Source organism: Syngnathus scovelli, chromosome 3 (genome assembly GCF_024217435.2).
Source record: "Syngnathus scovelli strain Florida chromosome 3, RoL_Ssco_1.2, whole genome shotgun sequence".
In the NCBI taxonomy this organism is placed as follows: domain Eukaryota; kingdom Metazoa; phylum Chordata; class Actinopteri; order Syngnathiformes; family Syngnathidae; genus Syngnathus; species Syngnathus scovelli.
The window spans coordinates 10391723-10405264 of record NC_090849.1 but is presented as its reverse complement, the minus strand read 5'-3'; the positions used below and the strand labels follow the sequence as shown (position 1 = coordinate 10405264).

General features: G+C 37.9%; 1 protein-coding gene and 1 long non-coding RNA gene across 2 annotated transcripts in view; one reads left to right on the top strand and one right to left on the bottom strand.

Moving 5' to 3' along the window:
• LOC125965759 (NMDA receptor synaptonuclear signaling and neuronal migration factor-like) overlaps nt 1-12731 on the top strand; it is a 32605-nt gene extending 19874 nt beyond the window's left edge. Inside the window, exons 7-16 of the mRNA XM_049716598.2 lie at nt 286-338; nt 1217-1306; nt 1838-1965; nt 2084-2167; nt 3049-3082; nt 3304-3374; nt 3858-3937; nt 4305-4407; nt 7228-7303; nt 8453-12731. Of these exons, the coding sequence (XP_049572555.1) occupies nt 286-338; nt 1217-1306; nt 1838-1965; nt 2084-2167; nt 3049-3082; nt 3304-3374; nt 3858-3937; nt 4305-4407; nt 7228-7303; nt 8453-8550 (817 nt within the window). The 3' untranslated portion in view covers nt 8551-12731. The remainder of the gene's footprint in view (nt 1-285; nt 339-1216; nt 1307-1837; nt 1966-2083; nt 2168-3048; nt 3083-3303; nt 3375-3857; nt 3938-4304; nt 4408-7227; nt 7304-8452) is intronic.
• On the bottom strand, nt 5266-6903 carry LOC125965767 (uncharacterized). The gene is made up of 2 exons (XR_007479953.1): nt 5758-6903; nt 5266-5618 (listed from the first exon to the last, which is right to left on the bottom strand). It is a non-coding gene; the product is annotated as an uncharacterized lncRNA (long non-coding RNA).
• Nucleotides 12732-13542: the final 811 nt, after the last annotated feature.

The window sequence follows — 13542 nt, the reverse complement described above, 5'->3', positions numbered from 1 at the left end:
TCATTACCACACTGAGATTTATTTGGGACAAATCCGTGTTTTTTAGTTCCTGTAAGTGTATTGGCCAGATGTTTCAGTACTTGTGGTGTAAGTAAATGTAGTTGTGTGTGGTCTTCTATTACATTGTGGGTTGATCCATGCTACTATCTACACTATTGGCACTCACTTTTGTAGACCCAACAACAGTTGCATTGTGTGTTCATCTGCATGTTCAAAAGATTTTACTGGACTTTTTTCGCTGATATACTGACATCTGTCATGTTTTTCTGTTTCAAAACACGATAGAAACTTCCGCAAACATCTTAGGATGGTGGGAAGCCGAAGGATGAAGGTCCAGAGTAAGTGAATATGTGTCAAATATTATATGAAATTTAGATTATGTACAGTTTTATATTTTTGGGAGTAAAGGGCTTGAGCCCAACTGCAAATAGCTAATTTCCGCCAATCATTGACACCCCCTTTTATTTTGCTTCCACTGAATATGGAAAATGTCAGCCTGGTATTTCAGTCATCTTAGTTTGGTTAGAAACATTTTTTAGCATCGATTGAGGCCCGAGACAGCACAACTCTGTAGTTGTTAGCACGTCTGCATCACTGTCAATTCTCCATTTGAACAACTTTGTGTATAGTTCGAATGCTGTCCACATGCTCAGATGAATTTTCTCTTCCCAAATTCCAAAAATGTTTACACAGGTGCTTTATGTCCCTTTGTCTCGTGCAACATTATAATATTTTGTGCAACAAATTTCCCATCTGAGATAGAGATAGTATGGTAAAATTAAATACTCTAATGAAACTTGATTTGTGAGAGACTAAGTACAATACGTGTCAGTACTTGTCATAGATACAGCATGTGCTATTGCATCTATAACTTCCATGCTGTGATAACCTCGCAGTGGTCTCACAGTATCTTGGCAGCACTCCAGCACATAATTAACTTACCAAAGACTAAAGTCACGACCAAATATTCACTTTTTAACCAATAGTGTGTTTTATATTATCCTACTTTTGTCACAGGCTTATAGCAAAAAATTAAATATAACAACATTAGCTGAAAACACTCAAGGCAAATACCCATCAGGACAAATTTTGTTCCTCCTTGAATCACTGCAAAAGATTTTGCTGGATAGAACATCTGATTTCTTTAGGGCTCACTGTGCTGAGTGTAAAAGTACACGTGAGTTGTAAGTAACGGACTTTCTCTTGTAATCATCAGCTTTTGCCGATCGCAGAGCCAAGAGCTTCAGCCGCTCATGGAGTGATCCCACCCCTGTCAAGCCTGACTCACTGCATGACTCCAGAGACAGTGAGTCAGCAGGCCTCTCCGTCACTCTTGCTCGTGGACACACAAAGACAACACTTTTTCTATAATGCTTGCAAACACAAGAAGAATCTATTCAAATATTTCACAAGGACGATGAAGATGTGCTTACACAAACAAGATTGGGGCACTTACTTAAAATGCATATGCATGGAGATGGTAGAAAAACGAAGGCTGAAAATGCATGCAGCTCACTCATAAGCTCAGTATAGTTTTAAATATCATGTCTAATAATATACCCTGACAATCACCCGCTGAGAAACTATGCTAACGTTATTTTCATTATTGCATTCACTGCTTTTTGATCTCGTATTTCAATGTTTATTCCATCTGGTTCATTTGTATTGTAGATGCTTGCAACAGTCTTGCGTCATTAGGGAGGTTTTTTTGTGAGCTCCCACCCCCATTATTCTTAAATAAAATGACAGGTGCAGCACTTTTAAATGGCGCACATACTCTTTAATCCCGTTTGTTCTCCTTTCATCTCACCCTTTTGTTCCTGTGTGTCTGAGCCAGGTGGTGATCTCCAGACCTCATCGGGGACCCTCAATGAAGGGTTGGATGAGGATGTTGACTGGGGGGATGAAAGAGAGATGGAGAGAGTAGCATGTGAAGGAGATGACTTTGTCCCACCTAAAATCATTGTAAGGATCGTAATTCACTCGTCAGCAACGTTGTTATTGTATGAATATGATTTGTATATAGTAATATAACATGGCGTTCTTATATGTGGCTCTCTGCATGTTTATTTTCCCCCCACAGCTGATATCCTCCAAGGTTCCAAAGGCTGAATATGTTCCAAACATTATTCGTAGGGATGACCCTTCTATCATTCCAATTCTTTATGTGAGTACAACTTAGTATAAGTGTTACAGACCCGCTTTTAAGTCATAGTGAGCTTCAAGTTTATATTTCAGACTTTAATGGTTCAAAGTATTTTGAGCCTTGTGAAAAAAAAAAATCATCCAACTTTATCATAGCGCCATAGTTCATTTGTTAGTCCAAGCCAGACTTTACTGAAGCTGGCAATGTTGCTCATTTCTTTCTAAGGGTATTTGTAGAAACGAGTAGAGTGGCAAACTGATAAAAAAGTCAAAATATTAGACACAGCTTAATGTATGATGCCACAGGAAATTAGCCATTTTTGTCAATTATTTTGACAAACATTTTAATAAAAATGTATTTTGTTCCTGTATCTATGTCAGTCAAATGTTTCTCTACTCGATGCCAGAAGGTGCACAATTAACTAGTAAAATCACTTTTTGCGAATTGTTTTGCTAAGTGGTGCACCGTGATATTTTTTTTCCAATGTGAAATGTGCCTTGGAAACTTATGGCGTTATAGCATAGCAGTTCATAGCAGTCAAACAAAGCTGTTGGGACTTGTTTGATTTAAATGATCTTTTTTTTTCCTATGAATACATACATGTATTATTTATAATGCTCAACAGGGGCATAGAGAGCATGAGCTTGTCATTATTCATTAATTTACAAAAGATACAATGATGGATAAAGGATAGATCAATAAAGTGCATCTTCTTGGGGATTGGGATATAGGCCGAAAGTTGATTTATTCAAAATGCTTTATTGCTAATGAATTCGTAACAGGCCACACACTCATTAAATTAAATATTGTTATCGGTGGTGGCGTTTTATTAAAACGACATCTTTCATTGTACTTCTCTGCTCAATGTGGTGAAACAACGCCTGCTCCTCTCCAATTTTCAGGACCACGAGCACGCTACATTTGACGACATCCTTGGTGAGTATGACGTCTTTTGCAGTTTTAGCACCAGGCACGATGCTTTATGAAGATGAGAAGGACAAGGTGCCATATTTCCACTTTTTGAGGCACTGAAATGATTCATTAGTTGACATGATACTGTCAAGGGACAAACAACATATGTGTTTCATCATTTGAGTGATGAAAAGTAACACCTTTCTCTTTTGCTTTCTCTCTCTCATTCACACTATGACACTCAGAGGAGATCAAGAAGAAGCTGACTGCCTACAGAAAAGGCTGCAAAATTTGGAAGATGCTCATTTTCTGCCAAGTGAGTAACAAGATGGGCAGGATTTTAGGAATGTTGTGACATTATTGGGTCATACGTGACATACAGTGTTGTTTACTTAGTCATCGTATTGTACCGGGCAGCCATGACAGATGATTTGTTCCACTATACATGTTATTTAGGTATAAATATACTGGGTTTTTTTTTCAGGTTTCAGTTATCTTTGCACTGTCAAAAAGGTATCACTGTATATTTGCGTGATAATCTTAAAAGTACTGATGGTGTAATTTTGACACTTACTGTTAATGTTAAAAATAACTTTTTGGCTCCTGGTATTTATTAACATAACGAGTTATAAAAAGCTCCATCTGAAGAAATGCAGTCCTCTGTTTTGTGTTTGTTTGCCACTGTCAGACGTTTTGAATGGTAGGAAAACAAAGAATATGTATATTCCGTACCACTTTTTGTGTTGCAACAAAGATGATGATTGCCCTGTGTCATGACTTAAAATGAATCCTTCCCCAGGGAGGACCCGGTCATCTGTATCTACTGAAGAATAAAGTGGCTACCTTTGCCAAAGTAGAAAAAGAGGAGGATATGATCCAGTAAGCATTTGAGCATTTAGCTATATTATATATAAATGTATACTACACATCATATTACATCCAAAAATAAATGTTCTATATATTTTAAATACACTTGACCTGAGTATTTTGCTTAAAGAAATATGTTAAAAATCTGAAAGAATAGGAAAATAAACAGTTAAATGTGTTTTTCATCAACGCAACATTAATACAATAATCTTTATTGCATCAGTCATCATGCAATTGCATCAATCATAAACACATTTGAGGCATTTACTATAAAAATGATTCCCTTTTCCTCAGCCTTCTTTCAAGCTCTCTTGTCTGAATTGCCCCGCTGCTCTTGACCCCATTGTCGTTGATTTTGTAACCTCCCTTCTGCATGTAGGTTCTGGCGGCAGCTGGGCAAGCTGATGAGTAAGCTGAACCCTGAGCCCAACCTCATCCACATCATGGGCTGCTATGTTCTCGGCAGTGCAAATGGAGAAAAGGTAATCAGTCTTTGTGTCGTGACTAAGATTTGAGATTCCACACGCACTTTTGAACATAAAAAAAAGTGCTGCAAATGTGTGCATGCACAGTGTGCTGAGAGTGCTAATACACACATGCTATGTAAATGCCATTATGCTGTGAACAGCAGTGTGACAATTATCTGGCAAGCTGTTTGTTTCAGCTCTATAGCCCAGAGGCTTACTTAAGAAAATTATTTATTTAGTTATTTGTTTTTTGTTTGTTTGTTTGTTTGTTTGTTTGTTTGTTTGTTTATTTTAGGAATTGTACAGTGTGTGTCATTTGTGACTAATGACCTTTTAATGTCTTGGCTGCCTAGTTACAGTTCTTATCCTGCTGTCAGGCTCCCACATGCAGGGGAGCACTATCAGGAAGCGCTCTCGCACACATACACTACACTTTGAAATGACAAGAATACAGACTCCTTGACGCCCACCCATTTCATGGACTTTGTGACCTTTCTTGCAATAATGTGCGCCCTACACTTATTTACACACTCCCACCTCCTCCGGTACCCGTGCTATTGCCCATCCACCCCCACAGAGTCAAATGCACACTTGCCATACGCAAGCAACTCACGCGTATTGCATATGCCCACACAAGAAAATAGTTACTGTACAGCAGTGGCGGCTGCTGGTCATTCAAGGAGGGGAAGTTCAATTTTTTCCATCCTACATGATAAATGGGTTTATTAATTTTTATGAAAATTCTACCCTATGTTTCCTTTTCAAAGAAATGACCTTGTCCACAACATACATGTTTTATGCCATAATGTGCAATTTGGGCATGGTACATTACAGACAAAGCATTTGCATACTGTCACAGACGAGGCAGGGCAATCATGTTCAATACGAACTTTTATTTAACAAAAAGGAAAAGGGGGGAAATTGGAACTCCAGCAGGGCAGGTGCAACAAGGAAGCTGACAAGCCGGTCAGCGAGCAGGTGTCGTACGTCATTGAGGCAGACAAGGACAAGTTTGGAGTCAGGGACAGGCATGTGGTCAGATCTCGCAGAAAAGGAAGCAGAGCAGGCAAACAAGGAGGAAACAAGCAGGCGTATTGCTTCACAGCGAATCAGGCAAACTGGGAACAGAACAGAGTGCAGGGGTTTTATAAGTAAGTTGATAAGCCTGGAGCGGGTAAGGTGTGGCTGAGAGAAACGTGCGTCACAGAGGAGTGCTGACCATGGTGCTGAAAGAACAGTGAGAGGAGCGCGTTGAAGAAAGATAGCTGACCTGGTGCTGATCACACAAATGCGTGACAACATATAGAAATTCTGTACATGGTAAAAGAGCCCAGAAGGAGCAGGCTGAAGCTTATAGACGCTTACCTTACCACACATTGTGCCCTACAGCACGGGTGTCTCAGCTTGTTCCATCAAGAACCGCATATTAACATGAAAAACAAAAATATCACATGCAGTAAAAATAAAAATACGTTTTCATCATCCATGCAGTACAGCTGTCAGTTGTCCATTCTCAAAATATAAGTTGCAAAGACTCCTGGAGCTAAACATCTTTAGTTTATTTACTACAACTAATACATACATTATAGTTTTTTTTTTTCTTTTTAATGAATGTATATTAGCAGCACTATTTAAGCTGTTATCTAGCTTGCTAGATGTGTGACCGACGGGCTGTGAGTGGGAGTGATCGTGTCGGGGGAGAGAAGCTCCACAGCTGCCTCTGCTCTTAGGGGAAAGAAACCGCAAAATGACAACACTTGTTGTTTCTAACAAAGACAAAGTTGCTGTGGATTGTTGTGACAAATTTGATGATGTATTTGTTAAAATGTGCTCCATGCTCAACATTTGTCCTCAGCAATGAAGTTGTTTGCATTTCAAGGTGGCCCAAGGAGAAGCTCATGAAAAAAAATTTGGACCTAACGTTTCTTTCCTTGAGGCGTTCACCTTCACTAAAAGACACATTGATGTTTCAATTGTTTATAGCAGCATCTTCCAGGAAGGTGACAGTCTGGGATAAAAACAAGGAATATTAATGCATTTCTCACTTGGCTGCCTAATGTCTGTATAGCATCGTTATGGCAGCTCAAGATAATCTATTGTCTTGGAAGAAAACAGTTACTCACCTGCATAGACATCCATCATCAGGCTTTGTGTTTTGTTGACTATAACTAACTGTAAGACGTTAATTTGAAAATTATGTATTTATGTTCCAGAGTGAATACGTGATATTAGTACTGTCATAATTGATAAATTGAGTCGCTGCCGCCTGTGCGTGCTACTGCAAGCTCAGCAGGGTCGACGCTATTAATAGCGTGTGCTGTCTTCAGATGACACAGCTTATAACCAGCTTGTCACGTTTTGGGTGGAAGGTTAGTGTGGTAGTAGGCAGTTAATAGGTGGGACACAAGCACAGAAAAGCAGACAAGGAATGCTGGAAAAAAGTTATCAAATTATCAATATTCCAAAATACAATGTTAGACACGTGACATTGGTCTATATATATATATATATATATATATATATATATATATATATATTTACTTTCAGTTACTTCATTTTCACTGCATGAACTCGTGTCATATTTGACAAAGGTGACTTTTGACAAATAAAGGGCAGCACTGTATGTAGTGTAGGCTAAGCAATAGGGCTTTCTATTGATGACATATCACTAAATGTCATGACTAAGCATAGATCAATGACCTTTACAACGACAGTTCATGCTGCTTGAGGACCACCAAAGTGTTGCAGGGCCTCTTCTATCACAGCCATCCCTGCATAATCACTTTTTTTTTTTAATTTAAAAACATCTTCTCCATCTGTCCTCTCTTCTTGCAGTTGATTCAGACTTTGAAGAGGCTGATGAGACCATCCTCTGTTGAATTCAAGTCCCCTCTGGAACTGTCAGCACAGGGTGAGCTCATTTTACACCACCACGCGACCAGTTTGTAAACTGCATAGCCATTTATTGCACTATTTTTATCTCTGTTTCGGAATAACTGCATTTTTTTCCTCTGTTTCGGAATAACTATAATACTTGTGGTTTGTCAGTTGTCACATCCCTGTGTCGATGCTTGTGTCCATAGTGCCTTAATTTCCTTTTTTTTACATTCCTGAACTTAAATGCTTTTAAGATCACTCTTGCCTTGCTTTCTTGTCATTGGGTCCTCAACCCTGCCAGACTTTAACAATCAGAGATCAAACTATTTACATCCTTGACAAGCAATGAAGCAGTCAAATATACAACAAATGCCTGTTTCAAAATAAATACAGACAGTATTGATTTGTCTCACAATTCCAACTGGTGGATTTTCATCACTGTCATTAGTCAGTGTCAGGAAGCCTTTCTATTGATGAAGAAAGTGCATTAGGGAGTATGAGCAGCATGAACTCTGGTGTGCCACGTGCACATCTCTCATCTATCTGTCATTTTTCACAGCTATTGATGCTCTGCTAATTATTCTCTCAATAAAAATGTCATTATCTCAGGATTTCTCAAGCCTCTCCTCTTTCCTCTTTTAAATCCTATTTCGGGAGTGTCAAAGTGTACAAAGCGCCATATTGTGTATAATACGTTATTTTTCACTTGTGTACTTGAGCATTGACAAGTTTACTTTAAATGTTTCCATTTCTGTATTCTCTTCTGTGAACTGTCAACACTCAGTGTGTGTGTTGTGTTGCCTTTCTGCGACACTCATCCTTTATTTTCCCATGATTGAGAGGTGAGACTCACAGCTTCATCAATAATGTTTGAATGTCTGAATGTTTGTTTTGATTAACCAAAACAACAAACTATGAATTTTAATCTGTGTTTTCTGAAGAATATTTTAGGTTTGGAAAGTCTTTTTTTTTTTTTTTTTTTTTGTGGAACCCCTGAGATTACCCCCCATTACCTCTCCCAAGGAAAACAAATAATCGTCGGACCTGAATAATGAAATTAACCATAATCTTATATTTAACTTGTTAATGCTATACCTTACTTTGCAAGTGCGACTCGACCGTGATGGAATCGGCTTCTCCAAAAGTTTTCTAATTGGCATGTTTTGATTTTTCTTTTCTCTAGGTAAAGAGATGATTGAGATGTACTTTAACTTCCGCTTGTTTCGCCTGTGGAAAAGCCGCCAGCACTCGAAAATGTTGGACTACGACGACCTGCTGTGATGATGAAGCTCCATTTTCTGGCTTGTTGGCCAGTTGTCTCATACCTGAGCCTATGTGCTGTGACGGAGGCTGTTGGACTGGCCCTCAGAGCAACTCGGAGGTAGAGTCGGAGCAGCAGCACCAGCTCAGCTGGGATTTATTGCTCTCTCCTGAGGGGACAGAGGGGCCGAGTAGATTCAGCTTCAGTGGGTTACCCTCTCTCCTCCATCCACTTACCCTTCCTGCTAATCTTTCAGAGAAAGTAGAATGAGAAAGACAAATAAATGGGGGAGAAGAAAAGGACTTTTCATCTTAAGCCCAAATATGTCAGAACATTCTAACTCTAGTTAGATTTCCGAGTGTGTGGAGAAAGCTTGATTATAGAGCGGCAGAAGAAAACGCAGTTCCTTCTTACTGAAGGTCATTTTATTCTCCCACCTTTAAATATCCTTTTTAAGGTGGAGGCTTGTTTCATTTCTTTAAATAAGCAAGTGCTTACTGGAGCATAGGAGAATAGAATTCCTGCATCTCTCTGCTGTTATTAAAAATGAACTAATATTTAGTCTTATTAATAAATTAAATGTAACTATTTTTTAATTACTTGATAACCTATGTATTTGAATTTAGTACAGACTGTTGTAGTAACTCAGGATAAAGCCAGTGTTTGATATTTTGACTTTGATTCACTGCTTATATTGCAACATTTGGTCCTGAGGCCTTCATACAACACACACGTCAAGCAGGATGGTCCAACTGTTAGAGTTGGTCATTCTCTACATTTTTAGACCCGTCTTGCCAGACAAGACAGTTGTAGTAGCTTTCTATCTTGTGTAGCATTACAATATTATATTCACCTGCTGCAACAGCACAAACAATTTTTTCTGGACCTGTTCAGCGGGTGGTTTTACATGTGTTTATATTGCATGCAAGTTGTCAACACAGTTCATAAGTAAGTGGTATATTAGTAGATCATCACACTAATACTTTTAACTATCGGATAGGATGATTTTCAGTAATATTTTTATGAATTTGAGAGTAGCCTCAAAGTGAGGAGAATCTTCCTGGCTGTTATTTACAACATATTTGTGATTAATGGCAAATATAACAAATCTACCCTAAAGTTAAAAGTTTCGTATTGCCATTTTTAAAGGTAAGCACCAGCTTGTCTTGCGGATAAACGCATTGTCTTGTGCCGTCCATATTACACATAGCAGAGGTGAAAGCCTATTCAGCCAAATTGAGATGACTTGCAGTAAGTTCTTCATATTACACTTGGGCTTGTAGTCGACATGATCAAACATGTTTTGTAACTGAATATTGTACATTGTCTAGTGAATCTGTTTTATCCAGCAATGCCTTGTGTACAGCTGAAATAGTCGGTGTTACATGACCAAATACTACTTATAGAATATTGTGAGATCAAAGCTACTAGATGGATTTACTTATAACATACAATAAGAAAAAGTGCTTTATGTGTAGCATAGCGACTGATGTTATCAGGCAATTGGTGCTGTGTCAACTACAGTGACTTTGACGATACATTGCTCTATCTCTCCTTGTTGAGATAGTCTGAAAATAGATTATTACCTTGTCTCTATTCACCTCTTTTGATTTGATTGCATTTTGTACCCGTGAGGGAAAGGAGGTCTGCACCTTTATTTATTCGATGCACATATGCGGTATGTATGCACTCGAGTGGACGCTTATGTTGGATGACAATGAAGAAATGCAAATGTCTGGTTTGATTCCCTTTAAAGTGAATGAATGACAATATAATATGATGCTGTAACAAAAACATCTTTTTTATGTTCCTCAACATTGACATTGTCCACGAGAGTATTTCTTTAAAACGTAAATTGTGTATTGCGAGTGTTGCGTATACTAAAAATGTGTCAATGATTCTACTTTTGTGAAGTATTGTTGTACTACACTGATTTGTGTATTTAGAAAGACAAAAAATCCATCATGACTATTTCATTACAGGTATTGTTTGTGTCAAAAAAGCGTGTTCCCACCAAGATTTTAACAACTTGTTGTACAAAAAGGCACTCTTTTCTTTTAGGTCTCCAGATAACTTGCTGAGAGTACCCTTTTTTTTTTTTTTTACTACACGACCAGTGTTGCCAGTGACGAGCGACAACACATTACTCCAAATTAGGAACCGGTTCATCAAAATTGTCGGTCATTTTAAGTAACTTGTAATCTAAGGCACTACTATTTCATTAGTAGTCTAACTACAGTTCCTTTTAAAAATATTACCGGTTACTTTGCATTTTCCTTGCTTACTTAGTTACCAAGACACGTTTTCTGTAAAGTAACTTTACTATTTCCAGGTCACTTTGTCAACACTGTATGTGACAACAAAAGTATCATTGCTCTTTTTAAGCCAGTTATATGCATATAGATGACACAGTGACTAGAAAGACTTGCGCTCCTGGTCTTGGAAGTAAGCTTGGTTCACACTGTTTGACTATTTGATGATAAAACTTGTGTTGGATCAGATGGACATTAGATTGACATCCTGTTTCAAAGGATGTAACATTAGAGACACCACTCACATTGGCAGTCAAATGTTTAGCTCTAAAGGTTTTTAGTGAGCTTGTTTAAATCAAGTAATTATGACCAATTTTGTTTTAATCTATATATTGAGTAATGTCACATGGTAAAAAGATTTTTGGTGTGAAATCATCAATCTATATAATGTTTCTGTACGAAATGATCCACTGCCTTGTAGTTTAGGGTATACATTTTGGGCAAAGCTGAATCTGTTTGTTTTTTGTGTTGTTTGGTTTTTGCATACTGTTATGTAAACACACACGCTTGTCTTGTCTGTCTTTAGTAATAGAAATAATCTCTGCTTCACTGTAATGTGCAAACTAAACAATTGTCAATATATATTCATGTTATTGCTTCTTGATGAAATGTGTGTGTTCACAAAGTCTAGAATTATTATTCCATAGCAATACATCGATTGAAGCCACGTTTAATGATTCAATTAATTAGCATTTAAGGGTTATGACATTGTCCAAGACAATTTCTGATGAACAGGAAAGAAAGATTTAGAATTGTCTTCAGTCACTTTACTATTGCCTCTGAAGTCAAGCCTCAGAGCCCAATGCAACTATCAGTGCAACAGCCTGAATTATGTTATCAATATAACCCTGCTGCTGCAGGTATTGATTAGTAATAATAATAATTCTGACAGAGAAAAGCCGAACATCATTTTATACAATTTCATTAGAGGCCAGACAGATTGGACTGATGAAATTATTTACCCATTGGACAAAATGCCAACATGAATTTGTGTTTCTTAAATGTATTTTCTAATTATTCATTATTCATCATTTTATGACGCAAGGGAACATTATTAACATTGTTTATGACCGTATTTCGAGAATAATCTAAACCATAATCTACCAAACTACAGCAACTAACAACTGTAAAATACGATACAATTATGTAGGGTAGAACAGAATATGGTGAACATTTTTGTGAATACCTCTTTAAATGTCTTCACACATTCTTGTGTCATTCTCAGCTAAAATATACGCATTCGCCTAATTGGAAAATTACTTTAACTCAAAATTTGGCCAGCGTATGAATAATTTGGGCTGTTGTACATGACAGAAGTAACCATCAATATATATTGTTATTGAAAGATGTGTTGCAACACGATTAGATACATTTTAAGGAGAGGACCAAACGTCATTCCAAAATCGTGTAAACAAGACCCTGGCAATCTTTTTGGATGTCTCTTAACCAAACATGTGCAAAGTAATGCAGATCTCAATGTCCAGAGACTTGTAGGATAAGTGAAAATATAAATCAAACTGGGCTTCACTTCAATAGAGCCATCTAAAGACTGACCTTTGAGCATTTACACGGGAACACACAGATCATCATCACAAACAGAAATGCCTGCTTGTATGGGTTTAGCATCACTGTCATTGAAAAGCCAATGAGTAGAGACAATGTGTAGGGAGACGCAACAGCTATTTCCATTATGTTTTCATAAACTGTGATTGAAGATAGAAAATTGGGTAGCTCACTTTTGAAGTCCCATTTTGATTGAATATAAGGCGTCTATGTATTGCATCTGAACATCTAGAAGAGCAATAATGTATTGGTAAATGTGCATAGTTGGTGACTGTGTGAGAGAAATAATTGTTGAGCTTCTGTTCATTAAACTTCAGTTTCACACAGTTTGTCATCTTGTCTTGTTCTTGATGAAGTGGTGCCACTAAATGCACAAAAAGCAGACTGCCCAGAGTTTGTCATCTGAATCTCAATGAACTGAGCTTATGATCATCATGTCTGATGTCAGGCATGACATTTGTTTGAACTCCAAAGGTTTTTGCGATTGTGGCATTAAAATTGCATCAGTAACACTGGTCAACCAGAAAGGTTGAATCAGAGATGGTGTTATGTAACTTTGCCTACCATGATTGGTCAGAACAAAAGTTTGGTAGGCTGCACAACTTGCCACATCACCCATTCAGATTGGTCTCGGTAATCTACTTGGTAGGGATACTCATCAGTGCTGTGTTGAAATCATTCAGTAGTGCACTTCTTTTTTAGCCTTGGCAAGAAGAACGTAGTTGAGTTCCCTGAGGGTTTAATGATGTCACTCAGAGGGGTATTCCAGAAAGCGGGTTATGTGATAACTGAGTAAATTAACCCTGAGATGAGGGAAACTGAGTTATCCGTTCCAGAAAGAGAGGTAACTTAAACTCTGGGTCAGTTACTGTGGTAACTTACTCTATGAACATAACCTGCTTGGTGGCAGGTTTACTATAAGAGACACAGAGTTTCTACCTATCTCCTTCCACACAAAGAAAGCGGTTAATTATGGATTGGCCGTTCATTCAAACTCCGATGGACGTCGAAGCCGTAATAGTTTGAAACGCTTAAGTCGCAGGAGGACTTTAAGAGAATCTTCCAACCCAGATTAGAAGTTTTATCATTTCTAGAAGAATATCTTTTGGTGTAGTTGTGCACTGGCCTGTCTTGTGT